Below are 18,806 nucleotides of genomic sequence, written 5' to 3' on the forward strand. Positions count from 1 at the left end.
TGAGGGAAAAGGCGCTTGTTGTGTATGAACTAACAATAAAGAGTTACTACCAGGCTTGCGTTTTTGTATATCAGACAGGGATCCCAAGCCGGACCTTTAGGATGAATAGCTTTGAACTTCTAACCCTCTTGCTTCCCTCTCTCCGCTGCTGGGATTATAGGCTTTCATCACCATGCCCAGTTCATAAGGTGCTGATCTGTGTGCCGGGTAAACCTCTTCACCATCTCCCCTTCTCCCCTCTGCTCACACAACACAGTGCTGGGGTTTTGTTAAAGGGAGGATTTCTCTGTGTAGCCCTGGCTGTCCTGGAACTTGCTCTGTAGAAGAGGCTGGCCTTGAACCCAGAAATCCACCCACCTCTGCCTCCTGAGTGCTGGGATTAAAGGTGTGTGCCACCACAGCTCAGCTGTTAAAATATCCATTCTATCTAGGCTTTCAAAACAGCAGCTCAGCTTTTGATTTTTTCCCCTTGGTGTTGTATTATGTGCTGTATTATCTGTGGGTGGCTGGGTGTACATGGAGGTGCAGGTGCCTTGGAGGCACCCCAGGAGAGTACAGCTGTTCTCTCAGTTCATCCAACAGAGTCTGTATTCAGTCACTGTCCTTGTGGGCCCAAGGTGTCATCCACCACACAAACAGTCCTGATCTGGCGCTGGAGGGTAGCTGAGAGAGCCCAGACACTCTGCAGGCAGCCCTTACTCAGAGGATGTTACCACTCTTTAACAAACCAATCAGTTCTTAAGGGAGGACCACTGCTTTCTGAAGGGAATGTAGCCAGCAGGGATTTTTGTTTGTTTGGGTACAGGGTTTCTCTGTGTAACAGCTCTGGCTCTCTGGGAACTCACTCCATAGACCAGGCTGGCCTCAAACTCACAGAGATCTGCTTGCCCCTGACAGGCTACAAAGCTATAGAGAAACCCTGTCTCGAAAAAAACAAACCAAACAAAAAACAAAAACAAAAAACAAAACAAAACAACAACAACAAACCCCAACCAACCAAATAAACAAAAAACAAAACTCACCAGCCACCTTTAAAGAGGACAACATTTATTTAGTTACAGGTAAACAAACACCACTTGGGTATGCAAAGGGTAAACGAGAAAGCATACGATACGACAACACAGTTAATCAGTAGAGTATCTTCAGAACACTGCAGGTGAGAACAGAGATAGGAGCCGGGGTTTTGTTGTTGTTTTAGCAAGCAGGTCTTGCTTCAGTTTTGCAGGGACCTCTGATTCAGTAGAAGCCACTGCACCCTCAAGTACAAGTAAATCCACAAATAGGACCGTGAGCAATCTACCTGGATGCAGTTCTAGCTGGGTCAATGGGCAGAAAGTTCGTATCTATGATGCACAGCGAGCAATACAAGGATCCTCGATCATGGACCATAGCACCATTCAGCACACTGATCAGCCAGATCACTGCCTCCCGTTAACTGATGAGAGCAGTGAAGTAGTGTAGTTTCAAAATTCATAACATGTTTAACCATTCCTAATTGTATGGTAAATACCTATACACACGTGCATGTGTGTGCTTGTATGTATTTAACATGAAAATATCACTGTTTCAGTTTTAAAGATTGTTATTTATTTATTTTTGAGACAGAGTCTCACTCTGTACTCAGGCTGTCCTGGAATTCACTCTGTAGACCAGGCTAGCCTTGAACTCTTCCTGCCTCTGCCTCCCAAGGGCTGGGATTAAAAGTATGCACCACCATGCCTGGCTAATATTACCTTTATTAAAACATCAAGTTGTGCTATAGGTATGATGTTAACAAACAGGTCTTTGGCCAGGGATGGAGGTAGAGACAGAGGGGCAGAGGAAGGCAAGTCTTAAAGATTTCAAGGCCAGCCTGGTCTACATAGTAAAATCCTGTCTCACACAAAACAACACACAAACCTGCCTTTGAGTTAAGCCAAATGGAACACGGCATCTAAATTATCCTCAATCTAACTTCCAGGCAATGCTCACATTGGGAAGTTAGATTGATGATAATCTAACTTCCAGGCAATGCTCACATTGGGAAGTTAGATTGATGATAAGTTAGATTGATGGGAATAGCAAGGGTGTGTATTAGCAAGGCCTTTTGGGCACCTTTCTATGGGCCAGTCTGCTCACGACTGGTGTTATCTGGGTGGGTTTCACAGCACAACCCTTTCCACTAGTTCTTAGGACAGGAGGCCGTGGAGATGAGGCATGAGGAAACTGTTCATTTAATTACTTGTTAACGCCTGGGAAGCTCCCCTTGCATTCTGACTGAAAGTTAGACCTTGGGAGCATTCTGCAACTCCAGTTCCTAGCATTCCTGTCTTTAATTACCAAAGATAACCGAGACTGGGGTGCATTCATTTTAGGTAAATTTGACCCAAGACACTGGCAGTTTTGTTTGATGAGCAAATTGTGAGTCCAAGTTTCTTGCTTTATGGTGTGAAGATGAATCCTAGGGAGGGTCTAGAACATGTTAGGCAAATGCTCTTTATCACCTAGCTACACACCCCCCAAACCAGCCAGCACACATTTAAGTCATTAATTAAAGGTATGTATAAATAAGTAAGGCAGTCAGAAATTTCAAAATGATCCTGGGAGGAACATTCTGTAGTCTGAAAACGTTTTAGCTTTAGAAAAATAGAGATCTCAGCTAAGGAAGAGTATTTGATTTTATGATGTCTCAGATTAGACATCTTCATGTATGAAACCTACAAAGAGAACTATCTTTAAAATTGTGCCAAGTTCAGACAAGTGGATAATAATAACATGGCAAGAGGCACCAGAGCTGGGCTGGTTGGCACCACTGCCCCAATGTCAGGTACATGGAAAGCTACAAGGCAAGCCAAAAATAATCCTCACAGCTTGATTCTTCTTTGTTTTTGTCCCCTCACAACCAAAACAGGGTTTCATCATGTAGCCATGGTTGTCCTGGAACTCTCTCTATAGACCAGGCTGGCCTCAAACTCACAGAGATCTGCCTGCCTCTGACTCCTGAGTGCTGCAATTAAAGGAGTGTGCCACCACTGCCCAGCTCTAAAAAAAAAAAAAGGTGTTCACTCTAAGACAATAATAGTATAAATCAGAGAGTCTGAATTGTAGCCCTTGATGCAATAGCATGTGCACTAAGAAACACACATACCACTAAGGACATTATTCATAGACCACTTGGGAAGTATTTGTGTTGAGTTCATAAACTGAACTCATCTTCTATGACATGAGAAACTGAGTTAGAAGGATGGCCAATTTCATTTCCTAAATGAAGAGTTAGAAACTGCACTTCTTAGCTTCAGAATTCTTTCATAAAAATATAAACTGTGTTTTTTTAACTGTACTAAATTGTCTTACTTTTTTAATAAAAGATTTGTTTTTGTATTTTATGTGTATGGGTGTTTTGTCTGAGTCCATGTATGTGTGCAACATGTGTGCAGTGACCACAGAGGCCAGAAGAGGGCACCTGAGACTCTGGGACTGGAGCTACAGCTGGTTGTGAGCCAACATGTGGGTGCTCATAGCTGGTCCTATCCAAGAGCAGCAAGTGCTCTTAACCTCCTAGTTACCTTTCCAGCCCATTAATTATGTTACTTTTGAAATGACAGCCTGCCTTTGTATGATATTAGCAGACCAATAACTCCTTGTAAGAAAGAATTAATTCATGATACTCAGTCATGGTCTCATGCTCAAAGCCCATTTATCTGAACCCTTTGGGGGAAATCTAGACTCTTGGGTTTTCCCTTACAAAGAAGTGGTTGAGTTGCAAAGCTTTTATTTCCAGTCTTTGTATGTAAAACCCTAGTCCCAGTAGAGTGAGAGGAGAGGAAGAAAGGAAGGAAGGGAGGCTTAGAGGGAGGGAGGAAGAAAATGAGGTGGGGACTTTCTTCTTCATTCCTTCCTTCCTTTCTTTTCTTTTTTCTATTTTTTTCCAGACAGGTTTTCATGTAGCCCAGGCTGGCCTGGAACTCACTAGGTAGCAGAGAGGCTAACCTTGAACCTCCAATCCTCCTGCCTCCACCGAGAGCTGGGATTACAGGCATTTACCACCATGCTTGGCTTGAAAGATTTCATCAGGGCATCTGTATCAACTATTGAATAAGCTCTAAGCAACATCATCTCTAAATCATACGCAGTTCTAATCACTTCTACCACCTCAGGAGAGGCCATGCTGCTTACAGATGAAACAATGACAGGGGCATTTACAAAAGGACATGGCCGGCCACCACACAGAGCATTCCTCTAGCAACCAAGTGAGGTAGGCATGAGGAGAGGACCCACACGAACTGTTACAAGACACTAAACGTGTGCACCGTCTGTGTACTTTCTTCTGGATTGTTCTATCATCTGAACACAGGGTTGAATGAGCAAAAAGAGTATTCCTACCATGTAAAGCAGGCCACATATATAAAAGGAAAAATCGTATTTTTGTGTGATGTCGAAGATCCACCCTACAAAGAAATACAGATATATTCAGTATAACACAATTTAAGACAAAGTTCAAAAATATAAACCAGGCATTTATTGCTACTTCAATTTTTTTGCTTGTTTTTGTTTTTTGAGACAGAGTTTTTTTTGCATAATCCTGGCTATCCTGGAACTCCATCTGTAGATCAGGTTGGCTCAATTTTTTTTTTTAAATGAGCTTGGGTTGGGGATGTAGCTCAGTGGTAGAGCACCTGCCTAGCATGTATTAAAGTCAAAGTTCAGTCCCCAACACTCCCTCTCTAATTTATTAACTTTTCTTTGTGATGCTGAGGGTGGAGCACAGAACACTGCCCATATGGCCGCCGCCAGCCACAGTCAGGCCTCACTCAGAACTTTTTTTTCCATACAAGATCTCATCTATTATACTGAAGGCTGGTCTCAAATTCACTATGGATTGTTTTTTTAAAACATTTTTTTTATGATGTATACAATGTTCTATCTGCATGTATACCTGCCCACCAGAAGAGGACATCAGATCTCATTACAGATGGTTGTGAGCCACCATGTGCTTGCTGGGAATTGAACTCAGGACCTCTAGAGCCTGTGCTCTTAACCTCTGAGCCATCTTTCCAGCCCCCTGTATTGTTTTTTTTTTAATCTTTAATTTTTTTTTTGTTTGCTTGTTCTTGAGACAGGGTCTTACTATGTAGTTTTGGAACTCACTACATAAACCAGGCTGGCCTAGAACTCAAAGAAACCCGCCTGCCTCTGCCTCTCAAGTGCTGGAATTAAAGGCGTGCGCCACCATGCCTGGCTGTTATCCTTCGTTTTTATTTTATTTATTTTGTGTAAGTGTATGAACTTTTTGTATGGCACTCATGTACTATGTAGAGGTCACAGAACAACTCTTTGGGGTTGGTTCTCTCTGGTCACCTCTGTGGTGTCCCAGGGATCTAGCTCAGGTCATTCAGCTCTTCACCCACTAAGCCAGCTCGTCATCTCTATTAAATGTGTTATTTGACTTAAAAATCAGAGTCAGCAGGTGTGGCAGAAGCAGGCGATCTCTGTGAGTTTGAGGCTAGCTTAGTCATAGCAAGTTCCAGGCCAGCCAGAGCTGCCCAAAGAGAGCCTGTTTCAAAAACAAAACAAAACAAAAACCAATAGACAAAAAACAAAAGAACAAAACATAAACAAGAACAAAAAAGGGGCTTAAAAATAAAGGTCATATTCTTTAGATGTGGCTTAGTAAACTGCTCCATCCTTTCTCCATCCGCAATCTAAAGCACAGAAATCCAAAAATGATGAGTCTGAAAGCTAACACAGATGTCTCAACAAACCCCCACCAACATCTGTCACACCTGCTCCCGATGGGACACCTGGGAGCAATGACCACCTGAGTAAGCGAAGCTGTGGCTGTGGAGGGGTCTGTCTGTATCTATCTAGAAACAGAGTGGGTGAGGGAACCGACTGTAATCTGAAAGTTAGACGACCAGGGCAGGATCTGGGGCACAACAGATCTGCCATACCAGCTCCTGGAAGACTGTAAATTCAAGGTCCATCTGGGCTACAGAGTGAAAATTAGCCAAGCTCACCCCATACCTCTAATCCAGCACTTGGAAGGCAGAAGCGAGGCAGATCTCTGCGGGTGAGACCAGGCTGGTCTGCATAATACATTACTGGCAAGCTATAGCCAGACACACAGTGAGACCCGGTCCCCAAGAGGGAAAAATGAAAAGCAATTGGTGATGTAGCCCAATGGCGATCATTTACTTGCTTAGGATATGAGGAGGCTTTGGGTTCAATACCATGGAGGCCAGAAGAGGTCGCGGGTTCTCTGGAGCTGGAGCAGCAAGTGCTCTTAATCACCGAGCCATCTCTTTAGCCTCCCCCTCCCATCCTGGAGACTGGATGCGAGGGTCTCAGGCTTGCCAGAGATGTGCTCTGCCACTGTGCCACATCTTCAGCCGTGTGAATCCCCTATAGCTGGGGATGGGCGAGATTTCCTCACCCGCCACACATCATTGCACCTGCTTGTGACCTCTGTTCTTTGATTTGGAACATGGGACCTTTGCAATCCTTTCATCCATTAACTCAAAGCCACAGCTGTGAAGTGAAACCTGGTTCCCTACTCAACTGCCTTCCCTTTTCATTTGAGTGTGCCCAGTGAGAAGCATAGGCATCTTTCTCATCAGTTAAATTGCTCCCAGCTTTTGGCCAATATCGAAAATGCTTGTTAAGGGGCTAGATTTTATTCAAATGAAGGTGAGTCATGTAGATTACTCAGACAAATCTGAAGGGCTAGATTTTGTTAGAAAGTATCCTGGAAACATGTAGAAAACTCACCTACTACCATGGCATCTTATAAAAAGAAGTGAACACCCAGCAATGTTATAACATACATTAGACTGAAGTTGGTGTTGTTCAGTGCCCCAGTTGAAATGTCTGTGTAATGTTTTGAATTGCATGCTTTCCCTAAACGGAAACACTCGAGTGTCTAATGTGGCACTAAATTGTACCAGGTTTGTAAGTGGGAGTAGAAATCTCTCTGAAAAATGGGAAACATGTTTGTTTCTGAAACCATTTACAAAAAAAAAAAAAGGTAATTGGAGAAGTAATTTTCTCTGCTGCACATTAAGTAGCATTTAAACCCATTGGGATGTCTAGCAAGAACTGAATGTGGTTATTTAGTTGATCCTATTGCCAGGCACCCTGAGCCCATAATGCATGAATGTTGGTCCTGCATCACATTATGACTTTAGTTTCTTGGCCTGGAGAGTCAATTAAACATTATGCAGGCAACCAATGAACGTCCTTCACCATTAGTGTATGAATCTGTGGGAGGAGAGGAAGCAAGAATACAAAGAGAAAGGACACTTCAGACGTGAGGGACACCAGCCTAGAGTCCCCACAGCAGTAAGGGTAGGCGCCCACAGAAACTCTTTCTTGCTGGGCAGTAGTGGGTGCACACCTTTAATCCCACTACTCGGGAGGAAGAGGGAGGCAGATCTCTGTGAGTTCAAGGCCAGCCTGGTCTACAGAGCAAGTTCTAGGACAGCCAGGACAGAGAAACAGAGAAACCCTGTATCAAATAATAATAATGATGATAATAATAATAACAATAAATTAAAAAGTAAAAAAGAAAAGAAAAACTTTCTAGTTTTTGTTGTGGTAGTGATCTTTTTTTCTTTTTGGTTTTTCAAGACACGGTTTCTCTGTAGCTTTGGAGCCTATCCTAAAACTAGCTCTTGTAGACCAGACTGGCCTCAAACTCAGAGATTCACTTGCCTCTGCCTCCCGAGTTCTGGGATTTAAAGGCATGCACCACCACTGCCCAGTTGTGGTAGTGATTTTTGTTTGTTTTGTTTTGAGATGGGGTCATACGTAGCCCAGGCTAACCTTAGACTCCTGATACTCCTGCCTCCACCTCCCAAGTGCCATGATTACAGGCTTACATGCCTGGCTTTAAAGTTCTCTCATAACTATATATTTATATAAATACATGTGGAGAATATATTCAGTGCTTTCGTGTAAGCATATGCACATGTGAATGTGAGCATGTGTGTGTGGTTTAAGAACTTGAAGGTCGAAAGATGGTGCTGGGTGTGCACATCCCACTTGCACTTCCATCTCTCTCCATCTGTTCCTCTGAGTCAGGGTTTCTCCCTGAACTTGAGGCCCTCCCTCACTCCCCCCCTCTCTCCTTCCCTCCCTCCCTTCCTTTCTTCCTTGACAGGGTTTCTCTATGTAGCCCTGGCAGTACTGGAACTCAGAGATCCGCCTGCCTCTGCCTCCCATGTGCTGGCATTAAAGGTGTGTACCACCATGGTGGCCAGCCAGAGGCACATGTTTTCTTGGCTAGACCTTTGGCTGCCAGAACAGTAAAATAATGTTTATGGAAGCTTATTTGAGCAGTGACAGGCAACAAACAGGAGTCTAGACCCAAGAGCATGGATGCCTTTTGGTAGTTTTTTGAGATAGAGTCTGAGGTGGCCAAGAATCACCCTGGACTCTGGATCTTCGCCTCTGCCTTTCAAGTGCTGGGACTACAAGCATGGGCCACGACAGCAAGGGTATGATGTGCTGGGTGCAGAACTCAAGGCCTCCTGCATGCTAGGCAGACAGTCTACCACCTATGACAACCTTTAGCCTTGGTTTTGGTTTCTTCTCTTTTAAAAGTTTTATTTACTTAATGTGTGTGTATGTGTATGGGTCTGCATCATGGTATAAACATGGAGGTCAGAGAAAAATCCGTAAGATTCTATACTTTCCTTCTACCATGTGGGTTCTGGGGATTGGACCCAGCTTATCAGGCTTGGTGGCTGAGTCATGGGCCCCTGACACTGATTTCTGGAGATGGGGTCTTATCGTGCAGCTAAATTGACCTGGAATTTGTAACAATCCTCCTGCCTCAATCCCCTTATTACTGGGATTACAGGTATAATCCCACATCTGGCCTTTTTGTTTACTTTTTATTTTTTGAGACAACTTAGGCTGACCTCTAACTACTAGTGCTCTTTCTGCCTGAATTTCCCAAGAGCTGAGACAAGTATATGCCACCACACCCAGCTCTGATGTTGGACTTTGTAAGGGGTGGGGACACATCCTGCCCTCCTGCATGAGCTCTAAACTCTGGGTACCTTGGGGCACTCACCTGCAAATGGTGGTCCCAGTAAAGCCGAGATGCCGTTGGCACAGATGATGATGCCATAGACATTGGCCAAGTGCTCAGTGCCAACCAGGTCCTCCATCACCACAGGCATGAGGGAGAAATACCCACTGGAAAACCCAATCAGGGCACAAATGACAGCCAGGCTTGCATAGGTATGCATCAATGGCAGAAGGAAGATGCTGAAGACAAGGGTGAAATTAGCGATGAGGAAGACGTTCCAGACGCTGATGCAGGGGAGGTCAGCCACCGCCCCCAGGATCACCTTCCCGAAGATGTGAACTATTGCTATAATTGAGGTCAGAGGGAACACGTCATTTTGTTCTGACAGGTTATACAAGCTGACGATTTCTGGCAGGTGGATGAAGGGGATGACGAAGCTGCTGTATGCAAACAGAGCCCAGAACACAAAGGCTACAAACATGCGATTGGTGAAGAGTGACGCTGTTCCAAAATAGCCTGAGTACCAGTCCCCAAAGCCCTTCTGGACTCGCACAGTGAGCTGGCTCACTGTCTTCAGAACCCGGAAAGCACACACGTTCTTCCTGGGCCGGGTTTGACCTTGACATTCCTGTGCTTGAAGGTCACAGACATTTTCCTCGTTCTCAGGCTGTCTGTCCTGTTCTTCAGTGACACCCAGTGGTCCTGATTTCACAGATTCAGCGGAGTAAGCTGGAACAGCAGAGGGCTCCTCCCCTCTCGGGCAGTTTTCTACCTTCCCAGGAGAGAGGGGCCTCATGAGCGCTCCACAAACACAGAGGTTCAAGGACACGGCTCCTTGGATGAACATGGCGTTCCTCCAGCCATACTCTGCACACAGGTATTTCAGCAAAACAGTCATCAAGAATGTCCCAAATCCTGTCCCTGTGGTACTGAGGCCCTGGGCCAGGGCTCGCCTCTTCTGAAAGTACCTTCCCACCATAACCACTGCAGGCAGGTAGGCCATCCCGCTGCCGAGGCCTGCAGGTGAGATGGAAAAAAATCAGGAGGCACAGTCAGAATCCATAGACCAGCTGCTGTGTCAGGCAGCTGTCCAGACTGTAGCAAAAACACTCGAGGCAATCAACTTAAAAAGAAGGAAGGTTTATTTTGGCTAGTGATTTTAGAGATCTTAATTCCTGATGCTTTGGGGGCACGTCAGGGCAGAGAGACGTGGCAGAGCAAAGCTCATGGTTGCTGGGAAGACAAGGAAAAGAGGAAGCAAGGACTAGGGATCTAGCTGTTGCTGGAGTGCTTGCCCTAGCAGGCATTAATTTCCACCCAGCACCACATAAAACTAGTCACTGACACTGTAATCCTAACACTTAGCAAGCGGAGGTAGGAGAACCAGAACTTCAAGGCCAGTCTCAGCTACACAGTGAGTTTGAGGCCATTATGGGATGCACAAGACCCTGTTTAAGCTGGAAGCAGGGGGGGGTGCGGAGCATATTCTCAATTACCTATTCCTTCTACTAGGCCCCATTCCCTAAATTTCCTACCACCTCTCAATAGCCCATCTTTACTACTTACTACACAACCTTCAGAGACATTTAAGGTCTAAACTGTTACACCTCTGTCTCCCTACACCATTGATCTTTTCCATTCTAATGAAGGAATAATAATTATATAAAGAGGAGGGGAGCTGGGAGGAGCCGCCAATTTTCCTTTAGGGCTTTGCAGTAGTTTCTGCCAATAATATCTGAGAAGATCCCTCCTGTAAGATCAGAAGATTAAAAACACAGAGAGCTCCAGGCCAGCCTCACCTATGGAGCGAGGCCCTGACTCAGGCAGAATCAAACAGAAGAAGAAAGTGACAACTCCGTCGTCCTCTGGACCACTGTTCATGAATAAAACTGTGGGAGGATTTCTGAGAACTTGTGAGTAAACACGACAAGAGCCCTGTTCTTCCGTAAAGTGGGTTGTTCTTGGAATATGCTTTGGTGCCCCTCCCAGGTGTACTAACAGGGACAAGTTTATTTTAGGTCACTCATCGTTCTATCCATTGTTATTCAGAACAAAGTTTCCAAGCACAGGTTGCCCTTGTGACTGTATATAGTGACTCTAGTGAACATTGCTCACATGACATTCCTAACCCTCAAAATACTCTCAGAATATAAACTGTCTGAGACCCTGAATAATGATGGCCATTCCATGAAACTTCAGTCTATTTTAGTCTCCCACTCTCCCAGGTTCATGCCTCCAGCTAGAGCAGTAACTGTCTCTGAGCCTCCTACTAATGTCAGTGATGGGAAGACACAGTCCTCAACTTTGGGCCTAACTCTGGACAGTCTTTATAAAGATTATGATCACAAAGATATAAATCTACAATTTCTTAGAATGTAAAATAGACAAAGAAAAAACAGCCCAGAGGTTAGCAAGACAGGAAGGAGGGGCTTGACAACCAGGATGTACATGGTGGAAGAGAGAACTGAATCCTTCAAGTTGTCTTCTGACTTTCCCACACAAGAACTGTGTTACACACACACACACACACACACACACACACACACACACACACAGACACAGACACACACAGACACAGACACACACAGACACACAGACACACACACAAACACACACACAGACACACACACACAGACACACACACAGACACACACACAGACACACGCAGACACACACACAGACACACACACACACACACACACAGACACACACACAGACTGCTGTGGATAATGTGTTTGTACTCTGTAGGGATTTGTCACTCGTATTGGTTTAATAAAATGCTGATTGGCCAGTAGCCAAGTAGGAAGTATAGGCAGGGCAACCAGAGTAGAAAAATCTGGGAAGAGGAAAATCAGAGAGTCAGTCACCAGCTAGATGTGGAGGAAGCAAGATGAGATTGCCTTACTGAAAGGTACCAAGCCATGTGGCTAAACATAGACAAAAATTATGGGTGAATTTAAATCATAAGAGCTAGTTAGTAATAAGCCTGAGCTAATAGGCCAAACAGTTTATAATCACCATAAGCCTCTATGTGTTTATTTGGGACCAAATGGCTGCGGGACCGGGTAGGACAGTAACTTCTGTCTACAACACACACATACACACACACACACACACACACACACACACACGGAAAGGGGCTGGAGAGACGGCTCAGTGGTTAGGAGTATTTGTTCCTATTGCAGAGGATGTGGGTTAATTCCTGAAACCCACATGGCAGCTGTAACTATTTCTAGTGGGTCTGACCATCTCCTCTTCTGAACTCTGCAGTCACCACATACTCATGTGATTCATATACACACATGCAGGCAAAACATTCATATACATAAAATAAAACTTAAAAAATCTGGAGATATGACTCAGTGGTTAAGAGCACTTGCTGCTCTTGTGGAGGACCCAGATTTGCTTCTCAGCATCCACATGATGTCTCACAATCACCTGCAATTCTAGTTCTGGAGACCTTGCCCCTTCAGAAGCTGGCTACAAAATGTCACCATCAGACAGACTCTGCACTCATGTCCTCAGCTCCCAGGTCATCTGACATCAGCAATACTACCTGGATCACACTGCTGTGAAAGGAAGCGCCCTGGTGTGGGAGGTCCTTCTGTCTATGTGTTGCTTTTATTGGTTAATGAATAAAGAAACTGTCTTGGCCTGCTAAGGTAAAACAAAGCTAAGTGGGGGTGGGCTGGGGGGAACTAAAGTGAATGCTGGGAGAAAGGAGGTGGAAGCAGAGAGAAGCCATGTAGCCCCACCAGAACCAGATGGAACTTTAGCTGGTAAGCCACAGTCACGTGGTGATATACAGATTAATAAAACTGGGTTAAATTAATATATAAGAGTTAGCCAATAAGAAGCTAGAGCTAATGGACCATGCAGTGATTTAATTAACACAGTTTTCTGTGTGATTATTTCAGGATTAAGCAGCCGGGAACCAACAAGTGGTCTCCTCCTACATGCCCCTTCTCCTACCCTATTACTCCTTCCCTCACCTGGTCTCAGGTAGTTGGTTAGTTCTCTCCTTCTATCACGTGGGTACCAGGGATGTAACTTGGTCATCAGGCTTGGTGGCACCTCTGCCTGCTAAGTCATCTCACTTGCCCAAGACAAATCTTTTAAAGATGAGATTAACTTTGCACTTCTATGCTAAAGATAAAGCATATTTTAAAAAAAATAAAGGAGCCTCTTTAGCGGGTGTGTCAATGGCTATTCTAAAAAGAGCCCAGAATGGATGAACCACAGGGGATGTGACTGAGAAACACACAATGAGGATGTTCTGTTGTCTGGACATCATACATCATACTTACAAAAAGTGATTGTCCAGCGTGCACAAGACCTTGGATTTGGTCCCAGCACCACATAAATCAGATTTGGTGACACACACCACAATACCCAAGCTGAGAGGAAAGGCAGAAGTATTAAGGTCATCCTTGGCTAGATACCAAATTTAAGGCTAGCCTGGGCTACGTGAGATGCTGTCTCAAAAATCAAAACTCAAAATCTAGGGTGACTGCATCAATAGGGAGTATAATCTTAAGATTCTTTGTTGTTGTTGTTGTTTTGGTTTGTTTTTCAAGACAGGGTTTCTCTGTGTAGCTTTGGTGCCTGTCCTGAAACTAGTTCTTGTAGACCAGGCTGGTCTTTAGCTCCCGAGTGCTGGAATTAAAGGCATGTGCCACCACTGCCCTGCAAGATTCATTTCTTGGGTGGGGGGTGTCTATGTGTGTGTGTGTGTGTCCGTGTGCAGGTGCTCTTGGAGGCCAGAAGAGGGCACTGGGTCCCCAGAGCAGGTGCCATAGCTGGTTGGGAGCTGCCCAGTGTGGGTGGTGGGAACTGAACTCCAGTCCTCTGCAAGAGCAGCAAGCATTCTCAACTGCTGAGCTATCTCTCCAGCTCTAATGGGACAGTTTAAATCAAACTCTGGGAAGCTTTGAAAAACAGGATGATTTAATGACCTTTCGTGCCATCACTTAGCTTCAACAAATCTCAACTCGCAGCCAACTTGGTAAATACCACAAATTATTTTGAAGCAAATCAAGAATACATTATCTCATGTGTGCATATTTTAGTATATAAATCTCCAAATGTAGGAATCATTTAAGTGGCATACTTCTCATATCATTATCTCATTGGAAAAAAGAAATTTTTGATACCACTAAATATCCAGAAGGCTCTCAAACTTCCAAATGTTTCATAAATGGCTATTCTTTTTAAAAAACAAAACCACCCCCCCAACTTGTATTTTTAAACCATGATCCAAAAGGGTTTTACACATTGCTGTTTGTTGGTGCCTATTTTAAGTCTTTTACAGCCCCACACCAAGACCTCTTGCAATTTATTTTATTGAATTTAAGACAAAGACCCTAGGTGATTTGTTCTGTGACACTGTCATGCTTTGGATTTTGATGATGACACAAAATAAGTCTACTTATTTTAGACAGGTTCTCTTATAGCCCAGACTGACCTGGAATTTGTAGTTCAGGATAGCCTTGAAATTCTGATCCTAGCTAAGTGGTGGTGGTGCATGCCTTTAATCCTAGCACTTGTGAGGCACAGGAAGGCAGATCTCTGTGAGTTTGAGGGCAGCCTGATCTACAGGGTAAGTTCCAGGATAGACAGGCCTGTTACACAGAGAAACTCTGTCTCAAAAAACAAAACCAAACAAAAAAGTTTCTAATATCGTTTAAACATTATTATTATTACCATTGCTATTTTATGTATATGACATGTGTGTGACTGCAGACACACACATACAAACAATATGCATGTGGAGGTAAAAGGATAATGTTTAGGACAGTGTTTCTCAACATGTGGGTCGTAATTCTCTTGAGGTCCTAAACACCCTTTTACATAGAGGTGGCATATCAGACTCAATTCATAACAGTAGAAAAATTACCAAATTTGTACAAAAATTACAAAGCACCAAAACCAATTTTATGGTTTGGGAGTCACCCTACCATGAGGAACTGTATTAAAGGGTCACAGAATTAGGAATGCTGAGAACCTTTGCTCTAGGAGTTGACTCTTTCCTTCCACCTAGGGATCCAAGAGCCATTCAGGCTGTCCAGCTCGTACCTGTCATAGGCAAGTACCTTCACCTGTGTGCCATCTTGTCAGCACATTGGCATCAGGTCTTAGTGTCTCATTCCTCTTGTCTTAAGGGATATACTTGAATTTATGTCATATTTATGCTACACATATGCTACCAAGTTTATATGTCAGCTAACATTTACCAAGCACTTTAGTACCTACCATCATGCTAAGCATTTTCTGTGAATTACTTCCATCATTTCAACAGGATACTGTGATTGGTACTCCAGATATGGCAGTATGTAGCTATCATTTTAGCCCTAAGTAGGTGGTGACAGGAAGACCCCTGATTTACATGTAAGGAAACAGGCACAAGGAGCTTCCGTGATGAGTCTAGTGTGCCCAATGTCACATGAATACTAAGTGGTTACAAAAGGAGCACACAGATGGGTGACACTCAGTATAAACACTTAAACCAGGCCTGACGGCTCATTGCTGCAATCCCAACACCCAAGAGGTGGAGGCAGGAGGGATCAAAAGTTCAAGGTCCTTCTCTGCTACATAGTAAATTCAAGGTCAGACTGGGAATGCGAAAGGGCCCATCTCCTAACAGAAATAAATAAACATAAGTCTTTATTAACCTTTTGTTTTTACATTGATTGCTTTCTGAAGTAAGGTCTTAAGACAGAGTCCTGACTAAGTTTAACCTTTCTATTGCCTTGCCTGAAGCTCCCAAGTATTAGGAGTCCAGATGTGCTATTTACCACCATATCCCATCCAAAATAATTTTTTGTTGCTTTGTTTTTTGACCTTTGTTTGCACAGGGACTTGTCTAGCCCAGGCTGGTCTGGGACTCACTATGTATGTCGCTGAGGCTGGTTTTGCCTTCTGGGTCTTCCTCTCTCCACCTCCCCAGGGCTAGAATTATAGCTATGTACTACCACATTTGGATCTTTTCTTTTGCTTGTGATTTTGTTTTTGAATTTTGGGACAGCGTCTCAATGTCTGTGGACCAGGGCTTTGAACTAATAGAGATCCTTCTTCAGTCTGTCTCCTGAACACTGAGATTTCCTTCCTTCCTTCCTTCCTTCCTTCCTTCCTTCCTTCCTTCCTTCCTTCTTTCCTTTTTCTGAGAAAGAGTCTCACTATATAGCCTGAATGACCTAAAATTCTCTATGTAGACCAAACTGACCTTGAACTTTTGGTAATGCCCCTGCCTCTGACTCTCAAATGCCATGAATGTATGTGTCACTACATCTGCTGTCTTAATCAAAATGTCTTTCAACTCTGATTCAATAATTCATTTTTTTTTTTTGGAGACAGATCAGAGCTTTGTTCCCACAGAGTCAGGTGGGAACGCAGGGTTCGAGGAAATAGCTACTCACTGTGTGAACCCCACAAACCGTGGGTAAAGGAAATTATGGCTAGGAATACATTTTGCAGAATGCAGATTACTCTGCGTGGTGTTTGGTTTTAATCCATCCCCTGCCTGTGTGCTAGATTGGCTTCCGAGAATCTCTGTCTGCCAGGAACTTGTGCTAATTCATTCATCTGAACGGAGCTGAACGATAATGACTATTCCATCAGTCACATTTAGTCCTGTGGTTAGTAATGAGAGTTACTAATGAATGTCACCCATTTCCCTAGCATCTTGGTTTACTCACTTTAGTTTGTGCCATTGTCCCCCCTTTCCCATTCTTCGAAGGAGAAACCCTAGCACATAGGAGTCTGGATTTTGTTCTATTTGGGGGAAGTCAAATACAGTTGCTAGTGAGTGTCCCACATGTAAGGGACACTTAGCATCTATTAAAGTGTTTCTTGGGTCGATGGATAAGACGGTTTGCTATGCAAACACAAGGATCTGAGTTCAAACCTACAACATCTAAGTAAAAAGCTGGGTGTGGCTTTGCATACCTGTAACACTAGTAGTGGTTGGGGTGTCACGAGATGGAGGCTCTCTGGGGGTTGTTGACTGACAGCCTAGCCCCAGATACAGTGAGAGACCCTGTGTCCAACAATAAGGCAAAGGATGACAGAAGGGCGCGCGCGCACACACACACACACACACACAAACACACACACACACTTCCAAGACGATACAGAATGCTTTAAAAGTTTTTTCTAGATTTGTTTATTTTATTTGTGCGAGTGTTTTGCATGAATGCAAAACTGTATGTAAACTGGTGTGTGTGTGTGCTATCCATAGCGATCAGAAGAGGATATCAGATCCTCTCAAAAAGAGTTACAGATAGCTGTGAGCTGCCATGTGGATGCTGGAAATGGAACCTGGGTTCTCTGCAAGAACAAGTGCTCTTTACTGCTGAGTCATCTCTCTAGACCATCAACAGAATGTCTCAATGAGCTTCTTTGCTCCACAGTTAAATTCATCCTCTGAATGCACAGAACACTGAAACCAAACATGTTAAACCGTGCTTACCAGCTGCCACTCCAAAGGTAACAAAGAGAGTTTGCACATTGGCTGCGTAGGCACTCAACACCCAGCCGAGGGAGTTCACCAGCCCTCCAATGATCGCTGTCTGGCGGCACCCACAGGTGTTAATGAACAAGCCGATGAAAGGTCCTGCCACAGAGCAGTGGAAAAGGCACTGACTAGAGGTTCCTTGTCTTAGTGCCCCCCACAAAAAGTTAAAGAGTTAAACATCACCAGGGCTGTTGAAAGAAAACCAAACCAGGACTAGCGAGATGGCTCAGTGGGAAAGGGGCTTGTGGCCAAAGCTGGCAACTTGAGTCTGAGCCCTCGAACCTGCTTGGTAGAAACAGACCAGACTCCCACAGGTTGTTGACCTCCACACAAGCACCCTCAATAAGCAAATAAGTATAAATTTTAACAACATAGGCAAAACCAAAATATCTTATGATGGGGGTCTGAAAAGAGGCAAGAATGAAAAGCTCATTCAGATTGACTTGGTCAACCTGGATCAAACTTTGGGAAGTCTGATGCCAGCCGGTTTTTTATTGTAATTTAAACACAATAGAGTCTGGAAAATGGTTTTCCAGGCTACAGTCATTCTGATTCCAGGTGCACAATAAAGCTTAAGGTGTGACTACATAGACATTCCTTTACAAAGAACATGTGACCATGAAGGTGGGTTCTACAGCTAAAAGGCCTGGGATCTGGTGCAGTCTCTGATGAAGACAGCACAGAGGTCAGCAGGCTAAGGATGGGCTCTGTTGACTGAAAGCTAAAGATAAAAGTCTGGGGTGAGAGTTTGGGGTGATCAATCTGGGGGTCTGGATGAGGTCTACCTCTACAGGTAGCAAAAAGGTCATCAGGTCATTAACAACATCCATTCTATCTTTAGAATATATATTCTAAAGAATACAGGGTTTTGTTGTATTGAATGGCATTGGTGTGAGGATGTCAGATCCTCTGAAACTGGACTTACACTCAGTTGTAAGCTGCTGGGAATTGAACCCCGGTCCTCTGGAAGAGCAGCCAGTGCTTTTAACCACTGAGCCATGTCTTCAGTCCAGAATGCAGGCATTTTATTGAGGAGAGGTAATACAGTACTTATTATCCATTGAGGAGACATCCCTGAGTGATTAATATTCTGGCTTCCCTGTCAAACTGTGGACACAAGGACCATTGTGCCCAACAATATAAAAACTTTGCAGATGTGCACAATCTCATCAAAGAACATACGGCTCTAGAGTGGACACAGCGGTCAGCCTCATTCTGCCCACAACGGAAGCCCTCAGCTGATGTTCTAACAAGATCCTGCCTAGCATGCATTTTCTGGAC

The 18,806-nt window shown here is 44.1% G+C and overlaps 1 protein-coding gene across 4 annotated transcripts in view; it reads right to left on the reverse strand.

Moving 5' to 3' along the window:
- Positions 1–1,026: 1,026 nt before the first annotated feature.
- Positions 1,027–18,806, reverse strand: part of LOC142842161 (monocarboxylate transporter 14-like) — a 28,260-nt gene continuing 10,480 nt past the window's right edge. The window contains exons 3-6 of one of the 4 annotated variants that reach the window (XR_012909186.1): positions 17,481–17,624; positions 9,056–10,030; positions 2,946–4,427; positions 1,029–1,659 (exon numbers count right to left, since the gene is read on the reverse strand). Coding sequence is in view for 2 of the 4 variants with exons in the window: in XM_075959064.1 (XP_075815179.1) it covers positions 4,276–4,427; positions 9,056–10,030; positions 17,481–17,624 (1,271 nt within the window). In the remaining 2 variants the exon portion in view is untranslated. Of the gene's footprint in view, positions 4,428–9,055; positions 10,031–17,480; positions 17,625–18,806 lie in introns of all 4 variants that reach the window. The other 3 variants (XR_012909187.1, XM_075959064.1, XM_075959065.1) reach the window with 3 other exon arrangements.

Source organism: Microtus pennsylvanicus, unplaced genomic scaffold (genome assembly GCF_037038515.1).
Source record: "Microtus pennsylvanicus isolate mMicPen1 unplaced genomic scaffold, mMicPen1.hap1 Scaffold_148, whole genome shotgun sequence".
In the NCBI taxonomy this organism is placed as follows: Eukaryota; Metazoa; Chordata; class Mammalia; order Rodentia; family Cricetidae; genus Microtus; species Microtus pennsylvanicus.